The 23,045-nt window shown below is 44.4% G+C and overlaps 1 protein-coding gene across 2 annotated transcripts in view; it reads right to left on the reverse strand.

The window, feature by feature from the left end:
- The window catches only part of ARR3 (arrestin 3), a 31,762-nt gene extending 11,569 nt beyond the window's left edge, over window positions 1-20,193 (reverse strand). Inside the window, exons 1-8 of one of the 2 annotated variants that reach the window (XM_087940877.1) lie at window positions 20,138-20,193; window positions 16,232-16,272; window positions 14,456-14,486; window positions 12,717-12,777; window positions 6,500-6,544; window positions 4,497-4,696; window positions 2,567-2,626; window positions 2,016-2,083 (exon numbers count right to left, since the gene is read on the reverse strand). In XM_087940877.1, the coding sequence (XP_087797003.1) occupies window positions 2,016-2,083; window positions 2,567-2,626; window positions 4,497-4,696; window positions 6,500-6,544; window positions 12,717-12,777; window positions 14,456-14,486; window positions 16,232-16,248 (482 nt within the window). In that variant the 5' untranslated portion in view covers window positions 16,249-16,272; window positions 20,138-20,193. The remainder of the gene's footprint in view (window positions 1-2,015; window positions 2,084-2,566; window positions 2,627-4,496; window positions 4,697-6,499; window positions 6,545-12,716; window positions 12,778-14,455; window positions 14,487-16,231; window positions 16,273-20,137) is intronic. The other variant, XM_087940878.1, reaches the window with a different exon arrangement.
- Between the last annotated feature and the right edge of the window lie 2,852 nt (window positions 20,194-23,045).

Raw genomic sequence — 23,045 nt, forward strand, 5'->3', positions numbered from 1 at the left:
CACTGTGTCTCTGTCCCTCTGTCTCTCTATCTGTGTGTGTGTCTGTCTGTCTCTCCCTCTGTCTCTGTCTCTCTCTCTGTCTCTCTCCCTGTCTCTGTCTCTCTCTCTGTCTCTCACTGTCTCTCTCTCTCTGTCTCTCTCTGTGTCTGTGTGTGTGTGTGTGTGTGTCTGTCTCACTCTCTGTATTTCTCTCTGTCTGTGTGTGTCTCTCCCTCTGTCTCTCTGTCTCTGTCTCTCTCTCCCTGTCTCTCTGTCTCTCACTGTCTCTCTGTCTCTCTCTCTGTGTGTGTGTGTCTCTGTGTCTCTCTCTCTCTCCCTCTGTTTCTCTCTATGTCTCTTACTGTCTGTCTTTCTCTGTCTGTGTCTCTGTGTCTCTCTCCCTCTGTCTCTGTTTGTGTGTGTGTCTGTCTCTATCTCTCCCTCTGTCTCTCCCTCTGTCTCTCCCTCTGTCTCTCTCTCTGTCTCTCTCACCCTCTGTTTCTCTCTCTGTCTCTCACTGTCTGTCTTTCTCTGTCTCTCCCTGTGTGTCTCTCTCTTTCTGTCTCTCTGTCTCTCTGTGTGTGTGTCTGCCTCACTCTGTCTCTCTGTCTGTCTCTCCCTCTGTCTCTCTCTCTTGCTGTCTCTATTTCTCTCTGTCTCTCTCTCCCTCTGTCTCTCTGTCTCTCTGTGTGTGTGTCTGTCTCTTTCTCTGTCTCCCCCTCTGTCTCTCACTCTCTCTCTCGCTGTGTCTCTCTGTCTCTGTCTCTCTCTCACCCTCTGTTTCTCTCTCTGTCTCTCTGTGTCTCACTGTCTGTCTTTCTCTGTCTCTCCCTGTGTGTCTCTGTGTCTCTCTCCCCCTGTTTCTCTGTCTCTCTCTGTGTGTGTCTCTTTCTCTCTCTCTCTCCCTCTCTCTCTCCCTCTGTCTCTCTCTCTGTGTCTCTCTCCCTCTGTGTGTCTGTCTCTGTGTCTGTCTCTCTCTTTGTCTCTCTCTCTCTGTCTCTGTGTGTGTCTGTCTCTCTGTCTGTCTGTCTGTCTGTCTGTCTCTGTCTGTCTGTCTCTGTCTGTGTGTGTGTGTGTGTGTGCCTCTCTCTCTTCGTCTCTATCTCCCACCCTCCATCCACCCCCTGGGCTCTAAAGAGAAGCTGGAAATACTTCATGTAGCCTTTACCTGTCACCCCACTTCCCAGAAATGTTTCCACCTGGAGATTAAGGAGAAAATAGCCATAGGGAAGACTGGAATTGGAGTGTGAAGGCCAAGTGGAAATGATTTTTGGAGACAGGAGGGAGAGACACAGCTTAGACAACAGTCTGATAAATGAAATTTAAGTCCAAGGGAGGAAGAGTAATGAAAGCATCCCAAGAGGGACCCTCCCTAATTTAGGAGAGAATAAAGCTGTAGGTAGGAAGAGATACTTTCAACGTGATGGGTCAGCAAGGCCTGGAAAATATGCAGACTTTGCAGATATTTTGGGGGGAGGAAGAGGCAGCTACAATACCCCCCCTTCCCCATACCAAACCTGTGACTGCAATGTTAACTTGAAGACAGGAGCCCAAAACCCAGCAAAGAGACGGCATCCCATGTCTGGGCACTAGTTAGCCATCCCGAGTCAAGGAGTATCTGGATGTGGATATCTAAATCAGGATCATTTGCCCTTCCAACTCATCAGTATCTGAGCCCAAGTTTTTCGCCCTCCAAACACAAGGACAACAAACAACACCGCTCTAAAGGGAGCCTACATGCCTGTCATTCATGACCACAAAGATCCAAACGATTGGGTGACCATCGGGGACTACTATCCCCACCCACTTATCTCAAATCTACTAGACTGGCCAACCAAAGGCATGCCTCTTTTCACAACTAGAGCGGAGAAGTATTTGCAACCTAATCGGAATGGAAGAGGACACCAACATTTAACAGCCTACGAAACAAGATAAAGCAAGTTTGAATACACAGTAATATCTTTTGGTCTGGTTAACCGTGGAACTGTTTCATGAATGACATATAGTAAATAAACGTTAAAAATTGCAGGCTTTACTTCTTATGGATTTTCTCTTCTGGGTCTTGAGCACAAAATGCCTTCACCTCAAAATCCACACCACAGGACTGCGGGAGACACAAGAGCAGAGGTTACACGTTGAGGAAGTGCCTTTGTTGTGCCTTTATTTACAACGATCATTGAGAAAGTTTAAAAGAGGAATTTTAGCCGCTTGAAGTGTCTTGAAATGTCGTAGAGCATTTATTCCAGGTTGCCATTGATGTAATGTAAACTGAGTCATAGGAAGATAAAAAGCAGTGGCAGATGGGCTAATCCCCAGGTGAGATTCCTGCATTACATCTACGGAGATTCTGAGTCATTCAGGTCATGGCTGTCCCAAAGGTGTATTTTCAAAAAGCACCTGGCCTTTGCCCGGTGCTACAGCTAGGGAGTGAGTCAGCCTGAGAAAGAAAGCCTTGGGGCTTCCAAGATTGAGGAGGCCCCCAGGGGTCCCTGAATTCACTCTTGTCACTACGGCTGGCCCTCGGCTTGGCTGGCACCCCCCTCTACGGAGTAGAAGAGTGAAATCCACACACAGAGCTGCCACCCACCTTTCCACAGTCATCATCTCCTGGCTGAAGGGTGATTGAACAGGGCAGATTGGTCGCCATCTATGGGAAGAAAAAAACCGAATGTAATAACCATCCTGAAGAGAGTTCCAGAAACGAGGACACACACAGCTTCTTCCTTCCCGAAAGTCCAAAAACTACGATGTCTTCAGCAAAGTCCCCGAGCGATGGGGGAGGAGAGAGAGTCCCCTAGGCCGGGGGTCTCCAACCTTGGCAACCTGGCCAGCTGGGGAATTCTGGGAGTTGAAGTCCTCCAGGCTTAAAGTGGCCCAGGTTGGAGACCCCTGGCCTAGGCAACACAATCATAGTCGGGGTAAGGGGAGTAAAGGAATGTGGGAGTCATCAGAGGGGTGGCGGCTTTTTCTTTACTTTTTAAATTTAAAAGTTACTATATGATAAAATAGAAATAAAAATTGAAAAATAGCAATAGCATTTAGACTTATATAACTCTTCACAGTGCTTTACAGCGTCTCTTAAGAGTTTACAGAGTCAGCCTGCTGCCCCCAACAATTTGGGTCCTCATTTTCCGACCAGGGAAGGATGGAAGGCTGAGTGAACCTTAAGCAGATCAGAGGGGGCTTTTTTAGGTCTGTTATTAAGTTATAATATGATATACAAAGGGAATAAAAAAGCAAATATTAGGGAAATAGGGAAAGAAAAAGGGAAGTGGATCAGGGGTAGGATGTAAATATTTTTATCACTGGTTCTGTGGGTGTGTCTAGGTGGGAGTGTCTAGGTGGGCGTGGCCATGTGATTGGGTGGGCGAGGCTTCTTCTTGTTTTTGCAGCACCCACCCACCCCGCGCTCCATTTTTTTGCCTCCTGGGCCTCAGGGAAGCCTCCTGGGCGAAGCAGGGAGGGGGAATCTCAGAACAGCTGATTGTCAGAATAGCTGATTGTCAGGAGGGGGGGGGAAGAAATACCAGTTTGGCCGAACTTGTAGTTGTTTTTTTTACTACCGGGTCACTTGAACCGGGCCGAACCGGTAGAATACCACCATTGAAGTGGATAGTGGGGGAAAGCAAGGAAAAAAGAGGGGACAAAGGCATTGACCTCCAACTTCTTTGGTGCAGTAAAATAAGGCATTAACATCTACCCTCAACTTTTTACTTTCTCATAATAATAGAAACCAGCCATTTCTATAACAACAGAGCCAATCAGAATTGAACACCTGACTGTGTGCAGAGTCAGCCTGCAATTCTGCATTCTAATCACTGTGCCATTAGAACTCCTAAAAACTAACTCCTAATAAGTCAGAAAGAAGAGAAGAGTCGAAAGAACTGAAGGAAGAAAAAGCTAGTGACTTCTGACTTTTTCCTGTGCAGTAGAATGCAAAAAAAAAAACAGTTACAACCTCAGTCTTTTGCTTTACATTGGAGGAATTTGTGTTGATGGGGTTGTGAACAGGGCCCACAGCCACATCTTAGAAGCTTCTGGAGCCACATGTATGGCCATACATGCAACAACTGCACTGTGGGAAAGAAAGGGGGAAGGAGAAGGGGGAAGAGGGCAGTGGTGGGATTCAAAGATTTTTACCACCAATTTGGTGGGCGTGGCTTGGTGGTGCATGTGCACCATCTTGCGTGCATGTGCGTGCCAAATGCAGACTTTGTGCAGGCGCAGAGGCATTTCCAACTCACCTCCTGCAAAGCCTGCACGATCCCGGTCACTTCAGCAGCTGCCGCGCAGCAATTGCTGCGCTGCACAAAGAAGTTGTGCTTCAAAAGTAGGGAATAAAGGTGAGTATGGGAGCCCAGGTGGGCAGGTGGGCCCAACAGTAGAGTGGTGGAGAGAACCGGTTCAGTCTCTGCTGCTCATCGGCGCTACCGGCTCGGCAAAACCGGGCTGAACCAGTAGAATACCACCGCTGGAGGCGGGAAGGGAGAAGGGAAGCCTCACAGATCACTGGATACCTGAAAGGTGAACGGGTAAGCATGTTCTCCTAACTTCTTCGTCAACTTCTCCTGTAAGGGGGTGAGGGTCTTCGGAGTCTGGTCTGGCACTGGTGGGTAAAGTTGAGTTGTGAGGAGATAGAGATCCTTCCTGAAGGTCAGCCCAATGACATCCAGGTCATCTCGACCATACCGGAATGCACATGTGAGGGTCACATAGACTGGACCGTCGGAGGATGGAGGATGAGGGGAAAAAAGAGAGAGAGAGAAAGACAAGAGAGTGCTTGTAAGCAGGCTTAGGTGGAGAGACAGAGGAAAAAACACAATTACCCTTAGTTCAGAATAAAAAGTTCCCCAATCAATGTAGTTAAGTTAATTTCATTTCGGAGACCAGCAATACTACACATAGTAAAAATCAGAAAACCGGGAGTTCTTTTCCCCATGATGAGTCGTGTTTGGAAGATTGGGGGTCCCAGAATGGATCACAGATTTAAGACCTACATGAAGCCACTGGGTGGGTTTATTCATTGCTATCAGGATGCTGATGATATTCAATTATTTATATATATATATATATATATCTGTCACTGGAGATATGCTGGCTATGCCATTTATGCCGGGTTCTGGTGCCTGGGGGGGCGGGGGAGGTTCTGGGTGGGAAAGAGGTTTCAATTGAAAGTGGAGAGATTCGTTGTTTTGGGGTCTTCTGGATCCTTGTTGTCTTTGGTAGCAAATACCAAATATTTAGGCCATGTGTAACCGACAGATTGGAGGCCAAATTGTGATTTTAATATAGATTTCGTTTGTTATTTATTATTTTATTCTAAATTTTTAACTGGGTGTTCCTTGAGTGTTTTTACTTGTTCTGGCCTCTGTCTGTAATAAACTTGATTTGATTTGATACCCAGTATCTTTGGTACTGGATGTTAGATGTCCCTCAGACTGGCAAGCCAGACAACTGGATGAATTAATTCTACTTTATCATAGGGCTACATTAACGCAGCCTTGCAACTATGAAGATTCAAACTTCCCACACCTAATTTTAACCATCTGATCCATCAGGGAGGATCTTTCCCTGACCATTAAGTGACTGAGGGCTCCTGGTTCTCTTGACCAATTGTCTCCTAGGCAGCATCTCTTCTCCTCATCCCTCAAGGTCATCCATACAGTCCATTACATGGACAAACCTAGTACACAATCTGGGGGTCCCAATAAAGAGGAATATTTGTAGCTCAGGGTTGAAATGAAGGGTCCTTGGTGCTCTCTGAGCCTGCTTGTTTCATGACCCAACTAGGTAACATCAGCAGTGCTGGTACCGTTTGCTCTCAATTTAAATTCTGGTGACTTGCCAGTCTGTGTGGGTGGGAAGCCATCTTAGAGATTCTTTGGTTGGGCTGTTTACTGATGGCTCTTTGGCAGTTTCTTGATTGGGGTGTTGCTTACTTGGTGGTCCTGTGAAGTTGACCTTGGAGTTAATCTTGGCTGATCTGGTTACTGATTCCTGGTGGAGAAGTGCTGGAGGTTTTTTTTTTCTCTTTTGGGCTGGCTGATTGTCTGTTTTGCCCAGTCTATAGAGGCTGTTAATGTCTCTGTGTCTATTGGCAGCTGATTTGGGGGGTCCAATCTGGGGGTCCTTGTGAGAGGGTCCTCACAACTCCTGCTTGAGGAGCAAGTGACAGTTGTGGCTAAGAGGGCCTTGCACAGTTTCACGCTGTGCACCAGTTATGCTCTTTCCTGTGCCATGAGGCTCAGTGGTTCGTGCCCTGATCACCTTTAGGATGGATTACTCTAATGTGGTCCACATGGGGTTGCCCTTGAAGAATCACTGGAAGTTTCAACTGTGCTGGGTACAGCTGCGTGGACAGCTCCGTGGTTGTTAATCTCTTGCAATCTTGCCAATTGTGCATTTTATTAAGTTTATTGTTTTATTATGTTTATTGCAAGGTGGGTGGCCACATCAATTTGCTAAATATATAAATCACATTTCTGAAGAGGGCTAAGAGAAAAAGAAACAAGAAAAGTACCTTTCCTGTCACTCACGGTTTCAGGGTCTAGCAAAACAACTCCATCTAGAAATAAAAATATAACAGAACCAGATTTTTAAAAAAAAAACAGACCAAAAAGATGAAGAAGATGCAAAGGGCTGTCTAGTTTCTCTCCAGGCACAGCAGTAAAACCCCACAACCAATCTCCAGGTTTTGCAGAGAAAGCTGAGGATCCTTGGAGCCCAGAAGTTGCTGCCATCTATTCCACCTTGGCAATTTTAAGCCTGGCAGACTTCAACACCCAGAATTCTGGGAGTTGAAGTCTGCCAGGCTTAAAGTTGCCAAGGTTGGAGGTCCCTGATCTATTCCTCCTGTTGAAGGCAGAAGTCCAACAAGAAAAAAGGAGAACAAACCAAGTGCAATTCTGATTGCAAGTAACAGGTGGTTGATTACAAACTTTAAGGGGAAGATGACTACGTCAATCTCACTAAGGAGGGAAAAAGTATCCTCTGAAAGTATTGTGGCCTGGTTAGGGGGGCTTCATTTGGTGTGAAGGAGAGGAGTCCTAACATTGTTGGTATTGCAAAGAATGGATTGAATACAGCGGCCAAGCCCTGGGTTTGGCAAAGTATGAGTTTAACAAAGGCAGAATGGAAATATGGGCTCGAAGGAAAAGAGAGGCTGAACACAGGGGCCTTGGCCTATTATTTTAAATGACTCTATAATGAATTCACAAGCAAGATGAGCAAACATCATAAGGGCCCAAAGCAAGAATGAACAAGTTGGGATGCCAGAACCTGATGGGAACATTGGAATTGATGGGAACCGAGAGAGAGAACACAATAGAGAAGGTGTGATAACAGTGTTATCTATCGGGGATGGATTTACTGGTAGGGATACAAAGAACTTGAAGAGAAAAATGTGAAGGATTTAGGCCATGGGTCTCCAGCCTTTTGATTTACCTGGACTCCACTGAGTGAAGAGGAATTTTCTTGCGCTACATATAAAATATATCATATAATTAATGTATATAAATAACAAACTTCCTTTGTTTTTTTATTACATTTCATGGAGGCACATTGCTACCTATCAAGGGGCACGTCAACAAGCAAGTTTAACCATTCAAACAACAAAACGAGAAATTCCTGCAGGAAGAAGAAGGAAGAAACTATAACTGGACTGACACATTAAGGAACAATTATTCCCCCAAAAACCTTTAGATATAGGATGATGGAGAAATATCACTTATAGAAGGGGGAAAAAATTAACCCAGGCCAAGAGTCCAGCCAGTCTCCCTGAACCAAAGAAATTAATTCCATTTCCTCCCCCTGGAATAAAGCGCAGTCATCTGAGAAGGGACTTCATCAAGTGTAACACAAAGAAAAGTAGACCATATCTTCCCTTCCCCTTCCAAAAAGGGAGTCTCTTGGTGACAGGAGACTCACTACTCAAAGAAACGGAATTAAACTGCATTATTTTATACAACTATAGGTAATCCTCAATTTAAAACACTTCATTTAGTGACCACTCCAAATTACAACTTCACTGAAAAAGGGGACTTTTATGATCATAGCAACATCTCCTGTGCTCATGTGATTTACATTCAGAGGCTTGACCACTGACTCACATTTATGATGGTTGCAGTGTCCTGGGACCTTTAGAGCAGGGGTCCCCAATCTTGGCCACTTTAAGACTTGTGGACTTCAACTCCCAGAGTTCCACAAGTCTTAAAGTGGCCAAGGTTGGAGATCCCTGCTTTAGAGACCTTCTGATAAGCAAAGTCAATTGTTCTGACCAAGGCTTCCTGAGAACCTAATGAAACTCACACTGTCCAAACAACTCTTGTTTTATTTCAGTGCTGGGAATTATGTGCATTCCCAGCCCATAATGAGTCCCAAACAGTCCCTCGAGATAAGCACCCACGGTTCTCTCCTCTGAATTGCTGCCAACAACTAAAGTGCCAAATTAACTGTAAAAAAAAAAAACCCAACCGAACTACAAAGTCCACACAGAGCTTCAAGGATTAATCCAAACAGAGTGAACGACTTTGCTTCCTGCAAGGGCTTCTCTACCTTTGCACCTCCTTTATACCTTAGGGGAGGGGCAATCACCTCCCAGCCTTACTCCTGAGTCGCCCCTTTTGTTTCAGCTGCTCTCGCCTTCTAGCAGCTCTGTGCACACATGCACTGGGAACAGGCTCCCCTTGTTCCTCTGCCTTGCTGCTGCCAGACTCCAGAGGCTCCAGAGGCAGCACCCCACTCCCAGATGGTCCTGGCCCCATCTCTGCATCCGATGCAGGACCCTCATCTGAGTCCTCCCCAGACTCCCGGACTGGTCCCTGTTCTTCCCCACTGTCCAATTCCACTGCCATCAGCACAGGCTGCTGCCGAACCACAACATCAATGAGGAAGACAGATTCACTTAACAACCATGTTACTAATTTAACAACAGCAGTGATTCACTTAACAAATGTGGCAACAAAAGTCATAAAATGGGGCAAAACTCACTTAACAAATGTCTCACTTAGCAACATAAATGTTGGGCTCCATTCTGGTCATAAGTTGAGGCCTACCTGTACTGCTTTTATGATAAGGTTACAGAAACAGGCTCTTACACGTCTGACTATACCTCTTCCCACCCTGCCATTCCAGAGAGCGACGGGGGCTCAGTCCTGGGAGGCTCACCCAGATTTCCTTCTTGCTTTGGACTCCGCTTTCGTTTATCTGACTGTTTTCTAGGCTGTGGCCCTTCCTCTCTCAAGGTTACTCACATAGCCCCTTACATGACAGTTTATCCTTATTGAGGCACTATCCTGACTCTGGACTTCCATGCTGTGGGTATCTTGTTACCACCTCTAAGGAACCCTCTGGGCTGTAGGTACAATATAATCATCAGCACAAGGTACCTTATCTTCTTCAGTTGCAAATTTAATCCCTGGAACTGTTTTATTACCTTTTTTGCCAATGGCTGAGATGCCAATAAAAATAAGAAGGGAGAGAGAGAGGATAGGCAAGGTTTGGCCTCTTTGTCCATTTTTGTGTTTCAAAAGATCATATATTATGACTTTCTTTATAAGTATTTTGTATCCATGTAAAATGTTAGAGACACAATTCATCTTGTCCGAAGTCCTAAGCATCAAAGATAATTCCAGGTTATCAAAAGCTTTCTTCACAGCCAGAAAGATTATGGTTCCCGTCTTGTTGTTCTGATTTATATTATCAGTGAATTTCAAAATATATCTGATATTGTCTTTCAAGTATTGCTTCAGGGCAAGTCCAATCTAGTCAGGATGTATTAATTCACTTAAAAATCCATTTGTTTTCTTTGCAAGTAAAAGATGTCTGGCCCATATTTATGTCAAATGCCAAATAATTTCTTGAATGTGAGTGTGGGAAACCCTGTCAAGAATCAAGATTCATTATTATAGCCTATATTAGTAAACTAGAGTTCTAGCTATTTTTTTGTATTTGTTTTCTGACTTGACCTACTTTTAAAGGTCTGACACAAACATGGATTTTAGAAAGTTTAATTTTAACAAGATGGATAGTAAGAAGATACCATGGGAACAATTCTGTTTATGTAAAGCACCACACAGAGCAAACAAAGAGTACAGTCACCATGTGCTTTACTGCTCAGCTATATAACTCTAACAGGAAACAGGAAACTCTATTCGGAACAAAAGAGCATAGGCAATAGAGTATATACCATTGAGCCAAAGTTGTAACACTGCCATCTACTGGTTGAATACTACTCTAGTTGTTGCATAGAAATACATTCCCACAATGAATTCCAACAGTTACATTATAGCAAACTGAGAATACTTGAAAAACAATTTAAGGATTGTTTGAAACATATGAGTGAGGAAGAAAATTGGGAAACTGTATTTGAAGAGCCAGCTCACAAAGGGATTAAGACTAAGGAAGGGTGCTTATTTTAAACGGATGAAACAGATATAAACCACCAAGAAGGCCTACCAAGCATTAGCTCAGAATATAGGGCAAAGGTAGAAAATGAGCTAAGGCTAGTAAAAGAGGCAGAGAGGCAACAAGAAGAAAGGAAGAAAAACAAAAGAAAGGTCAACATGGTGAAAAAAAAAAAGGTGAGACCCTAGAAAGTGTGCAGAGAAGATGCAACAAAGATAATAAGGCTTCTGGAGCTTAAATTATACGATGAATGGTTGAGAGAACTAGGTATGTCAAGCCTAATGAAGAGAAGGACGGGGGTGACATGATAGCTGTCCTCTAGTTTTGAGGGGCTGTCACAGAGAAGAGAGGATCAACTTATTCTCCAAGGCACCAGAGGGCAGGACAAGAAGTAATGTGTAGAAACTTATCAAAGAGCACTCCAACCTAGAACTAAGGAGAAATTTTCTGACAGTGTGAACAATTAATCAATTGCTTGTCTCCTGGAATTGCAGGTGCTCCATGGCTGGAGGGTTTCAAGAATAGACTGGACAACCATTTGAGTGGGATAGTAATAAAAGTTAATGCCTTGAACAGGGGCTTGGACTAGAAGACCTCTTAGGTTCCTTCTGGCCCTATGATTCTGTATTCTAAGAATTGTTTCCCCATATATATCAAGAAGAGGAAGACAAAAGAAGAGATCAGCTCATTTATTACGCCAAATGGAGAAAATCCCAGTAAACCTAATGTTCTTGAAAACTCATAAAATATTATTTAATCTTTTTATTAATGAGCCAGGGTTGATGGATTAGACATATACATAGACATACAATGACAGGGATCTTGGAGGTCCACAGGGGTCTCCAACCTTGGCAACTTTAAGACTTGTGGACTTCAACTCCCAGAATTTCTCCTCCAGTCATGTTAACTCAGGAATTCTGGGCGTTGAAGTCCACAAGTCTTAAATGTGCCAAGTTTGAAGACCCTTGCTAGACCATTTCAAACAAACAGCTGTCCAGTCTCCTCTTAAAAGCCTCCGGTGATGGAGCAGCCACAACTTCCAGAGGCAAACCATTCCAGTGCTTAATTGTTCTCGCTGTCAGGAAATTTCTCCTTAGTTCTGGTTGTTTCTCTCCTTGATTAATTTCAATCCATTGCTTCTCGTTCTGCCTTCTGGTGCTTTGCAGAAAAGGTTGAACCCCTCTTCTTTCTGTCAGCCCCTCAAATATTAGAACACTGCTATCATTTCTCTCCTAGTTCTTCTTTTCACTAGACTAGACATCATGCGGGGCCATTCTTCTAGGGGAATTTTGATAAGAAAGCAATTAGACAAGGTTATATATTGGCCTCTTTAAAGTTCAGCCAATCCTCATTTTAGCTTAGTTTGGCACATCAAACTTACAGCAACTCTACGTTAATGGTGTTCCAAAGTGAAAGTACAGAATGGCTGGCAGGGACTCTGGTTCATTTGAGATGAGCCTTGTGTTGTCTTACAGAGTTTTGTAAAAGATTAATCACAATCATCAGAACAAGAAGACATTTTTTGCAAAGTGTCAACAGAGTTGACAGATGAAAACCAAAAGGGCTGAGCTAAACCCTTCAGTTTCCAACTGGCCAGAGTTGTTGTTCTGAGTGAAACAGCTACATTAAATGGAGCACAACAATGGCCATGTCTGACTTTTGAAGCAACAAAACAAAGTCTCTATCAATAGAAGAAATATTCAACATTTACTGTATTTTGAAACTGAACCAAAGGCAGACCTAAAATCTACATTTGACTGTGCATTTTTTGGAACCAAAATAGTAATATCAGGGTTTAGTCTATTGGTGAACAACTTATCCTAAATCCAACCCATTGATTTGCTAGTATAGGTTCTATCTCAAACCAATCCAGTAACTCAATGTTTCTCAACCTTGGCAACTTTAAGCTATGTGGACTTCAACTCCCAGAATTCCCTAGCCAGCACAGGCATTGAAGTCCATACCACTTAAAGTTCCAAGGTTGAGAAACACTGTCTTAACTGAATGGCTAAACATGCTCTGTCTTCCTTTCGCTTCCCCACCCCCAACTCATGCCAATTCAAATCCTAAATCAGGCCTAGCCACACCGTGCATCTCATGAAGTCAGCTCATGAAAGCACATGTCCTTTAATTTTTTAAAAAAGTGTTAACGAGAAGAGGGATTAGCAGATTCTTCCAACCGTTGGCTGCCCTGGACCAACACAACTGCATTAAGTAACTGTACAGATTATCTGGTTACAGGACCCTCTTGGCCTCTACATCACCACCTTCCAAAGGGTGCAGAATCTTTACAATGCAATCAGCACTAGCAGGATTTAAAGCAAATCACATACCGACAGGTTCCACAGACTCCACATGATCCACAAAGTCTCGCTTTCCCAGGTAGATGGATAACTGGATAGACAAGAGAGAGAGAAAAGCTGGTTTTCCACCTTGGCTTACAGATATCTTTCCCCCGATAATCTTTTTGGCCACTTCCATATACTACTACTTGGGACTCCAAAAGCCCTCCTTGATGGGACCTCATCAGTCTGGACCAGGGATCTCCAACCTTGGCAACTTGAAGCCTGGCGGACTTCAACTCCCAGAATTCCCCAGCCAGCAAAGCTGAAGAGCCAGGCTTCAAGTTGCCAAGGTTGGAGAGCCCTGGTCTGGACTAAGATATTAAGTGATTCTAATTTGCAGATAATGCAAAATTATGTAGAAAACAAATTCAAAATGATGTTTGGAAGAGTAGAGAATGGGCTGAGAAGTACAGAATAGAGTGTAAGATGAACCAGATGAAATGTTTGGCCTTTTATTGATTTACTTTTTCCTAAGAAATAAATCAAATACACAGTACACCATGTGATAAGACAATAAGGATATTTCTGTGAACACACTGGCACACATTAAAAAATGAAATTCTGCCAGCCCTTCAGGGCCAGGACAGCTCAAGCAAAGGGGGAAAAATAGCCCAGGGAAGAACAGCCGGGGTCCAACGCAGAGGCCTCCTGTGACACTGTATTTCTGGTGCAATTTAAGCTGCTTGGGAGCCCCCGCTAACCCGAGTCCCACTGGAAAAAAGATCTGTAGCTGAGAAGATTAATGGATTGGACAAAGATCGGTCCGGGCTTTTCTTGGCTGGCTGCTCTAATCCAGAAAATGGGGCTCGACCTTCTTTTGTATAACAGGCAGTCCTCGGGTCACAAGCGAGTCCAAATTTTACGCTGGTGCGTGAAACATTTCTTAAGTGGGTTTGACCCATTTTACAACTTTTCTTGCCGTAGTTGTTAAGTGAATCATTGCCTTTGTTAAGTTAGTAACCTGGTTGTTAAGTGAATCTGGATTCCCCACTGACTTTGCTTGTCAGAAGAGTACAAAAGGGAACCACGTGACCCAGGGACTCTGCGACAGTCATAAGTACAAGCCAGTGGCCAAGCATCTGAATTTCCATCAGGTGATCTTAGCGATACTGCGAAGGCCGTAACTGTGAAAAACAGTCATAAGTCACATTTTTCACTGCCATTGTAACTTTGAATGGTCACTAAATGAAATGTAAGTCAAGGACTCCCTGTATACAGAGATTATCATCTCAGGGCCAATCCCTGCAAGTGCCTGGATGTGTTAGAAGCAGAGGGGGTGAATTCAGCAGGCTCTGACCAGTTCTGGAGAACCAGTAGCAGAAAATTTGAGTAATTTGGAGAACCAGCCAACACCACCTCTGACTGGAGATTTTACAGTCTCCTTCCCCTGCCACACCCACCAAGCCACGCCCATAGAACCGGTAGCAAAAAAATTTGAATCCCACCACTGGTCAGACGAATCAGCCCAACTGAACTGTCACATCCATTGCTGGGCACTTACAACTCAGCCTTGGGTTTGGGATCAGGTTCAATTTCCCTCGAACGTCCATCTCTGCCCAGCAGTGCCAATGCCAGGTTGGCACTGCAGTTCCCCCGACCGATCCTATCCACTCTCCCTCATCTTACTTTAAGACCCCGACTGAACGCCAAGTAGCCAGAAATCCTCAGGCATGGGTGGGGCCAATTTAGCCTCTTTGTGATGTGTTTGTGGCAAACCCCAACCTTACCTTCTCATTGGGACAAGTCTTCTTATATACTCTGCCAAAAAAAAGAGGGAGGGGGGAGAGAAATGGGATAGGGCAAGGAGGGAGGAAGAAGAAATTTCAGAGGCTGGGCAACATATGACATACCCTAATGCTCAAGGGGGTTAATCTTAAGCACAAAATAGTTTGAACTTTTAAATGCATTCGTTAAAAGGCTGCCCATGAGGCATTCCTGAAGAGCTACAGAGAAGATCAATAATACGAATAGTGACTTCAGGCAGGAAGCTCTCCAACGTCTAATAGCAGATTCCTCTATCCCCAAGGCAGCCACTTTGCTCCTCCTGGATTTTTCCAGAGCCTGAAAGATCACAGCTTTAAATCTGAACTTCGGTAGCAATATCACTTTAGCTCCCTTCCCAAGATTCAGGGCCTTCCATTTTAAAATGTTCCTCCTCCCATTAACTAAAAAAGGGTCTCTGGAAGAAGAGAGGCTGTGAGGTCACCCGCGATCACTCCTTGCAAAGGTCCTGGGCTCCATCGGGGAGATGCGGCTCAGGAGGAGCCCTCTTGATTCTCAGGGTGGATCTCTCTGGGGAGGGCAGGGGGCTGCGAAGCAGTCACAGCTTCGGGATTGCTTATCATGACGGAAATAACCCATATCTTCCTGGGAGCTTACACCTCCAGCCTTAATTTTCTGCTCCCCAATGTTCACAAACTGTTTTTTTGTTAAAGGATTATAATTAAAATATTTATTATTTATAAAACGTATCAGCTACTTTTCCTGTAACATTCCAAATGTATCCATTCCAATTGTCCAAATAGAAGAGAATATCTGAACTGTGGAGTCCTTGGTGCTCTCTTGAGCTTTGTAGGCAGATTTTTCATGACCCAGCTCGGTGATGGCTGGTTTGCCTGAAGGCCAACATAAAGCGCATATATAACAGCCATATGCTGTATAGGGCAGAAGACTTGCAGAGTGCATCCATGAAGACCAACTAGACGTCAGAGGACACCATAAAAACTCATTCCTTAGTCTCACATCACGTGGATAGGCTCAACCACAGTTTCAACTGGGAAACTGTGAGCACCTTAGACCAAGCCCTAAGTCTAACCCTAACCCTAACCGTAATCCCTAACCCTGGCAAAGAAGGCTGAGGGATTTTTGGCATTCAGACAAACCAGCCATGAATAGATACGTACAGATAAACCGTACCATTCACAATTAAAAAGCTAAAAAGGAAACAAAAATACCAGAACACATCCTCTCCAGCAACTGGCACCCAGATAAGCAGGGATTAATACCAGACAATCACACAGAAAACAATACCCTAATCAAGCAACCAACAAGGAGAAAACCACACCCCCTTAACCCTTGCTGGGCAAGCTACTACTTATAGAACAAGGAGCAAACCTCCCACTCAATCAAGTTCAGACACTACCGAGGACTCCACCATTCTAATTGTTGCTGAAATTGTTAAGAGTTGAACAATATCACTGAAAACTGTGATGTAGTGGAAACCTGGAAACAAATTATGAAAGGAAGCTGAGCGGGTGGAGAGAAAGGGGTGCCATCTTCCTGTACTACGGAACGTGAGCAGGGAGACCTGGAGAATATCAGTTTAGCAGCCAATCTTGCTGGGGCTCTGGAGGCTCCAGCTGCCTGGAGCACAAGGAAAAGTGGGGTCGTGTTGGAGAATCAAGCTGAAGGTCCCTAGGGGTGCCTTGCGCTGGGCCTGGGCGAGGCAGTGAAGCGAGGCACATCCTTCTCACAAGACCACAGGGAAGATGCGCCAGACCTACTTTGGTCCATCAGCCATCTTTGGGGATCGGAAGCAGAACTCCTGCAAGAGATGAGAAAACTAAGCGGTAGGCCAGCAGTGCAGAGGTGGGCACCCAGCCCCTCCAAACAGCCCTCCCCACGAAGGCCCGACACATCCGAAGGAGGTCTCTGGGGGAAGCTTCTCCCACGGGGGCTCCCTGGAGTTCCTGCTCTGGCTAGAAAGAGCTGGAGATGTTTTTGAGCCAAACACAGGCAACGGGGCATCTGTACGGCAGATTTTTCACAGAGATGGCAAGGGCAATGGCCCGGGGGTCTGCAGCACTAGAAGAGGCTGGCCAACCCCTTTGGCTTCTTGCCCGGTCATGTCCACACAGTTAACAATACGTTGGTATCACTAGCATTGTCAAACTGGATCCCCCCTCCCCCATTAAATATGTCTAAATGGGATTCAAAACTGTTCCAGTTGTGAGACCCAGTTGGGAATTTAGGAACAGAGATCAACTATTTAAAGTTGGGGATGTTGAGAAGAACTGCAGGAGTTCTTCTATCGTGGTTTATACTGGCACCCATTTGCCCCTCCAGAAGACCTGAAGTCCTGCAGGTGAGGCAACCTGTTGTGCCACAACTGCCATTCCCTCAGGAGGGGCCATTAAACCAACATGGCTGGCTTCCAAGAAAATGTTCTCAGCTCACTCCTCACTATAACCTCCTATCTAATATATTTTTAGTTTCCTAATCTTATTTCTTAGTGCTAAGCTATATACATCATTCAGTTTTAATTAGCTGGTTTTCAGCAAGTTTAGCAGGGATTTGCCCCGTGACTTAAGTTGAAGATCTCTTAACGCAAACCAAGCGAGATTAGCTGGGAAGGATCTTTCTTTCTTTCTTTTTTTTAAATAAGAATTTTTATTTAAAAACAAACAAACATACACATACAAAACCATAAAAACAAAACCATCTTCCATTTTATATACATACAGTGTGTCAGTTGGTTACAAATCTTTTGTGCTATCCTTTTGTAGTCATTTACTCACAGGGGAGAGGGATCTTTCTGTACAACTGGAATCAACACACCCAGTGAGTAGAACAAGGGAAACTGCTAGTTTGAATGCCATTTACTAATAGAGAAACAGGTGGAAATTTGAAATCATGGAGGAAATAAGGAGCAAATCTTACAACTTTTATTAAAAAAAAACACTTAGTGGGAGCATTTCCATAGAATACTAAACGGTCCAAAGTGCCCTGTTTGGTTCCTCGGTTGCTTTCCTGCCTCTTTCTGCCAGCAGATTTAATGAACAAGCCCAGGTGGCTTCACTCCCTTATGGGCCAACCAGGGAATCGGGTTGATCCCCTCTAACCCTACCGGAAGGAAAGCAAGGGAAGAAGGAAGCACTTCATGATTCAATTAAGCCCTTTGAAGCTCTTACTTCAAAGGACAGACTGTCGCTTCCGACTAACAAAACTCCAGATGTCTATAGGGCAGCAATACAGAAACCCTCTTCTGCCATCTAATGGCTGTCCTGATTTTCGCAGCCCACGTCTGGTAGCCCTGCTGAGAGGACTCGAGTGGAAGCCCTCTAGAGCAGGGGTTTCCAACCTTGGCAACTTTAAGACTTGTGGACTTCAACTCCCAGACTTCCTCAGCCAGCTATGCCTGCTGGAGAATTCTGGGAGTTGAAGTCCACAAGTCTTAAAGCTGCCAAGGTTGGAGACCTCTGATCCTAACCTCACTGGTTTGCTGTGAAGTCTGTTTGATTAACCAAAAGTCTGACTGGAAGTTCTGACTCTCAAGAGCTTCTTCCTCAGATCCAAACTCTACATCCTTTAACCCTTAGTTCTAGTCTAGCCCTGTGGAACAATGAGAATCAGACTGAATCCTCTTCAATACGACAGCTTTTCAACACAGCCATGGTGCCCCCTCTTAGCCTTCTAATTCTAATTCACTTCCACAAGCTGAATATATCTGGCTCCCTTCACCATTCCTCACCGGACTTGGTTTCCAGGCCTTTCTCCATCTTGGTAGCCCTTCTCTAGATATGATCCGGATGATCAATGTCTTTTTTTTTTAAGCTGAAGTATTTAATTTTAAAGCTCCTAGGTTTTTTTGTTTTTTTGTTTTTTGGGGATTGTCTATAATTTTTTAAATTATTCTAAAGGGGGTTTGGTGAAAGCAAAACACTCTTTGGGGGAATCTTAAGACCTGTGCTGGAACTTCCACTAGGAAGTATTAATGTTAAAAAAATTCAGCCTCGTAAGGATTTATATTTTGACACCAGCTATCTGTTGGGATACTTTTGGTCCAGATTTTCACTTCTTGCTCTAATTTTATTAAATTTTAATCATCAATTTTTTTTTCTTAAAGTTTTTAGCAATAGTGATGCTTAATATTTGAAACATTTATATGCTACAGAAATTCCTAAATCTATGGAAGTTTCCTTTGGGGAGGAAAAGCATTTAAACTTCTTGCAGATGCATTTTTAAAAATTGCAATTCCACAAAACTAACATATTGGCTGCCAAATTCATTTATTTATTGTTCAAAGTAAGTTTTATCAATCATATTTCCACCATAACACCACATTACCACCCACTACAGCCAGTAATACCGGTAACGGTATTCACTCATATTGACATAGTTTCTAATTATATAGGTTACTATACTATGCATTATATATTCTTTCTACATGTAACTTGTAACAGTATATACATATACATACACACACATACACACAACACACACACACACACACACATATATATATATATATATATATATATATAAGCTCTGTAAAGTACTCATCTCTAATGATCTAAGTGCTAGAGCCCACTGTAACTACAAAGCCAAAAAGGCATTAAGAGTTGTTAACCTAATCCTACGTAGCTTTTTCTCTGGTAATATCTCGCTACTAATTAGAGCATACAAAACATTTGCTAGATCAATACTCGAATACAGCTCATCAGTCTGGAACCCACATTATGTATCTGATATTAACACAGTTGAGAAAGTCCAGAAATATTTCACAAGAAGAGTTCTCCACTCCTCTACTCGTTGTAGAATACCTTATGCCACCAGACTTGAAATTCTAGACCTAGAAAACCTTGAATTACGCCGTCTTCGGTCTGATCTAAGTATGGTATATAAAATCATACATTGCAATGACTTACCTGTCAATGAATATTTCAGCTTCAACCATAACAACACAAGAGCACACAATAGATACAAACTCAAGCTTAACCGCACCAAACTTGACTGCAGGAAATACGACTTCAGCAACAGAGGGGTCAATGTCTGGAATACTCAACCTGACTCTGTGGTTTCTTCCGCAAATCCCCAAAACTTTAACCTTAGACTGTCTACTATTGACCTCACCCCTTTCCTAAGAGGTGTCTGTAGGGGGCGTGCATAAGCGCACCAATGTGCCTACCGTCCGTCCTATTGTTTCTTTTATTTTTCTTATATGGATCCATGTATGGATCCAACTACGTTTTTACTTATACCTATTATCTTGTAAGCGATTGACAAATCAAAATAAATGAAATAAAATAAAATACACAGACACACACAGACACACACACATGCAGAGTGTTTTCCCATTTTGGGCTGCCAGGTGTCTTACAGGGCGCCTGGGGCAGGGCGCTGCCGGAGCCGACTCTAAAGTGGCGCTCGCAACTCCTGAGCGAGCCAGCCCGACGGCAGGGACGGTCTTGCGAGGCGCTGCGGACGGGGGTTTTCTGGGAAGGCGCTGCAGGGTTGGCTGCCTCTGGCCCCGACCTCCCCCAGCCAGCTCATTCCCGCAAAGAGCCCCGTCCGTCGGGCGAGCCCTCCCCGAAGGAACCGCCCGTGCTCCGAACAGCCGTCCGAAAGCCGAACTCCGCGGACAGCTGGCAGAAGCCGGGAAGCCGCCGCCGCCGCCGCCGCCGCCTTACCTGCGAGACGCCGCTCCGTTCCTCCTCGGGCAGCTCCCGCGGGCGCGGCTCTTATACCCGGCGGGCCCGCCCCGCCCAGCCGACCCTTCCCGGCCACAATCCTATTAGCCGCGGCGGTGTCCGGAGGCTCGGGCGGCGGGGGGGGGGCGGCGCGAGTGGGCGCCTGGCCTCTGCCACGGTCGCCGGTGGGCGCGGGACGGCAGAGAGGGAAGCAACCTGGAACCAGCAGAAATTTCCAGACAGTGAGAAGAATTAATCCGGGGAAGAACTTTCCTCCAGATGTTGCGGCTACTCCATCACTGGGGGCTCGAGAAAAACTGTCTGAAATGGTATTGGGTCTCCTACCTAAGCAGGGGGTTGGACTAGATGACCTCCAAGGTCTGTTACTCTTATTATGAGAAGTTTAAGAGATGTACATTCCCTTCATCCCACTGATTGGAGGCTTCTTTCCAATAAAAACAGCTGGGAACTCAAAAGGGTCCAGGAACATTCCCAATTCCTCCTAAAATTTTAAAAGGAGTTTGAAGTGTCTTCTTGGGGCCACAGAGAAATAAAACCAAGGCAGCTCAGCAGGATTGTTTTCCTGTGTTGGATGCCTATTTCTTCCCTCCCTCTGTCCCATCAGTCTCTCCGCTAAACCTTAGATGTGGTGAAGTAACAAAATTAAAAATCTATCGATTGGCAGCAGATATAAAACTCCACGGAACAAAGTACCAAAGATAGGAGCACATCCAAAGAAAAAAAGCCAAGAATTTCCCAAAGTTGGGTTGAGAAAAGGCTCGCCTCGTTGGTTTTCTCTTGATTTACTTTCCAAACTGCCATGTAGGAAGTGCCAATATCACCTTGTAAAATGCTAACAATGAAGTCGAAAGTTTGAGCAGCGCCATCATACAGTAGTTTCCATCTCCTCTTTTATGGCCCTCCCCAACACTTCTCCTTTCCCTAGTTATGCCTGTGTAGAGCAACTTTTTGCCACTGAATGAGTTTTCGGGAGAAACAAGGGATTCCCTTAAAGAGTGAGATTGGCCAATCCCTACCTGCCATGATAGATAAAAATATATATATTTCAAAGGATGGAAGAAACGGACGCTAACTAGGTGAGCATCTGGTGAAGAGTGGTCAGTAAAGCTTGAATCATTTCAAAGTGCTTGTTCCTGTCTCCATGGTAACCTGGGATGTCCTGAGATGCAAAGAGAATGTTCAGAGTAGAACCTGATGGTGCAAAGTGATGTCGCTGCAGAAGGCAAGGAGCGCATCAGCGATGGCTCTCAAGGGGTAAGCATGGGAGGAAAGAAAACATCCCGTCCTAGTCACATGAAGTGTTTAGTACCATTTTCTAAGACCACACTTGGAGTCTGCATCATTTTGGTCACCACAATATGAAAAAGATGCTGACGCAGAGATCAGATCAAAGATGATTAGAGGAGAGGCTAAAACACAGGATGAATTGCAGGGACTGGATACTCCATTTTGGAGAAATGATTGTCCACTCTCTTTCTGAAAGCCTCCACAACTCTGAGCACCCACAACTTCTGAAGGCGAGCTGTTTCCACTGGTTGATTGTTCTCACCATTAATGATTTTTTCCTTAGTTCTAGGTTGCTTCCCTCCTTGGTTAGTTTCCATTCACCGATTCTTGTCTTGCTTGTTGGTGCTTTGAATTATTATGAATTGAACCGATTTTCCCTGCAAAACGCTTAGGAAAATGTTTAATTATGAGAAGAATGGCCTTTGTTTCAAATCAGAGTAAACTTCACCATAGAACCTGTTCAGAGATCATGTTTTCACCTGTCCTGCGTGGGCTGGCACTGCAGCATTGGAGTGGAGTTTCCCCGGATCCAGCAACCAAATCCCAGCGACGGCTTCCTGCGAACCATTTGTTTTCCTTTATTCAGAACACTGCAAAATTGAAACCCGTGGTTTCCCTTTCAGTCTTGAAAGACTAATCATGTGACTGGCATTTACCTGACAATGAATGAATGATTTTCCCCTTTCTTCTGGCAAACCATCCCAAAAGTTTAGAATGTAATAAAAAGAGTAAATCACATTATGCATGTAATTATTTTGCTTTCAACAATTACTGTTTCTCTGTCTGCCAAGCCACGATTCTGATGGAGAGAATGGAAGTTTGTTTATTCTGAAATTGCATATCCTGCCTCTATGGCCTGTTGGCATTCTTAGCCTCGTGAACATTCCTCGATCTGACCCCAATTTTGACCTGGAGTCCTCCATCAGGATGAGTTCTCTCTCCTTTCCCTGCCTAGCCTGACTTGGAGGCAGCCTGAAATTTCAGGGCCATCTTGAGCACACATCTTGGGGTCAAGAAGGGAACCCTGAGGCAGATGCTCCCCCAAGCTGAGGCTTCTTGTTTTCCTGAAAGCAGCTTTCAACTTGCTTGTCACTTTGATGGTTTGTGTGTGGCTTAGGACAGGGGTCTCCAACCTTGGCCCCTTTAAGCCTTGTGGACTTCAACTCAGAATTCCTGCACCAGCTTTGCTGGCAGAGGAATTCTGGGAGTTGAAGTCCACAAGTCTTAAAAGTGGCCAAGGTTGGAGACCCCTGGCTTAGGAGTCTTGGTACTGTTACAAAACACCAGCATGCTAGCTTTTAATGGTTTATAGCCATCCATCAGCTAGTATAGGAGGGCATAAATCAAAATCCTCTAAATGTTTGAGTTCTGTAAAGTTATATCAACTTAAACAAGGAGCCAGAATACATTATCTAAGTCCTCTTGCATTGCAATAGATTTGACAGCTACTGGCATCCCTTGTATCTAATTGTAAATCCGGTTGTTCCATCTAACTTCTATACCTACTCTTTTTAATGTTGTTTACTGTTTTTCTTTTAAAACGTTTTTAATAGTAAAATTATGTTTTGAATTGTAAGCCACCCAGTCATTTATTGAGCTG

This window comes from Pseudonaja textilis, chromosome 12, assembly GCF_049901715.1.
Source record: "Pseudonaja textilis isolate UNSWEBS1 chromosome 12, rPseTex1.2, whole genome shotgun sequence".
Lineage (NCBI taxonomy): Eukaryota > Metazoa > Chordata > Lepidosauria > Squamata > Elapidae > Pseudonaja > Pseudonaja textilis.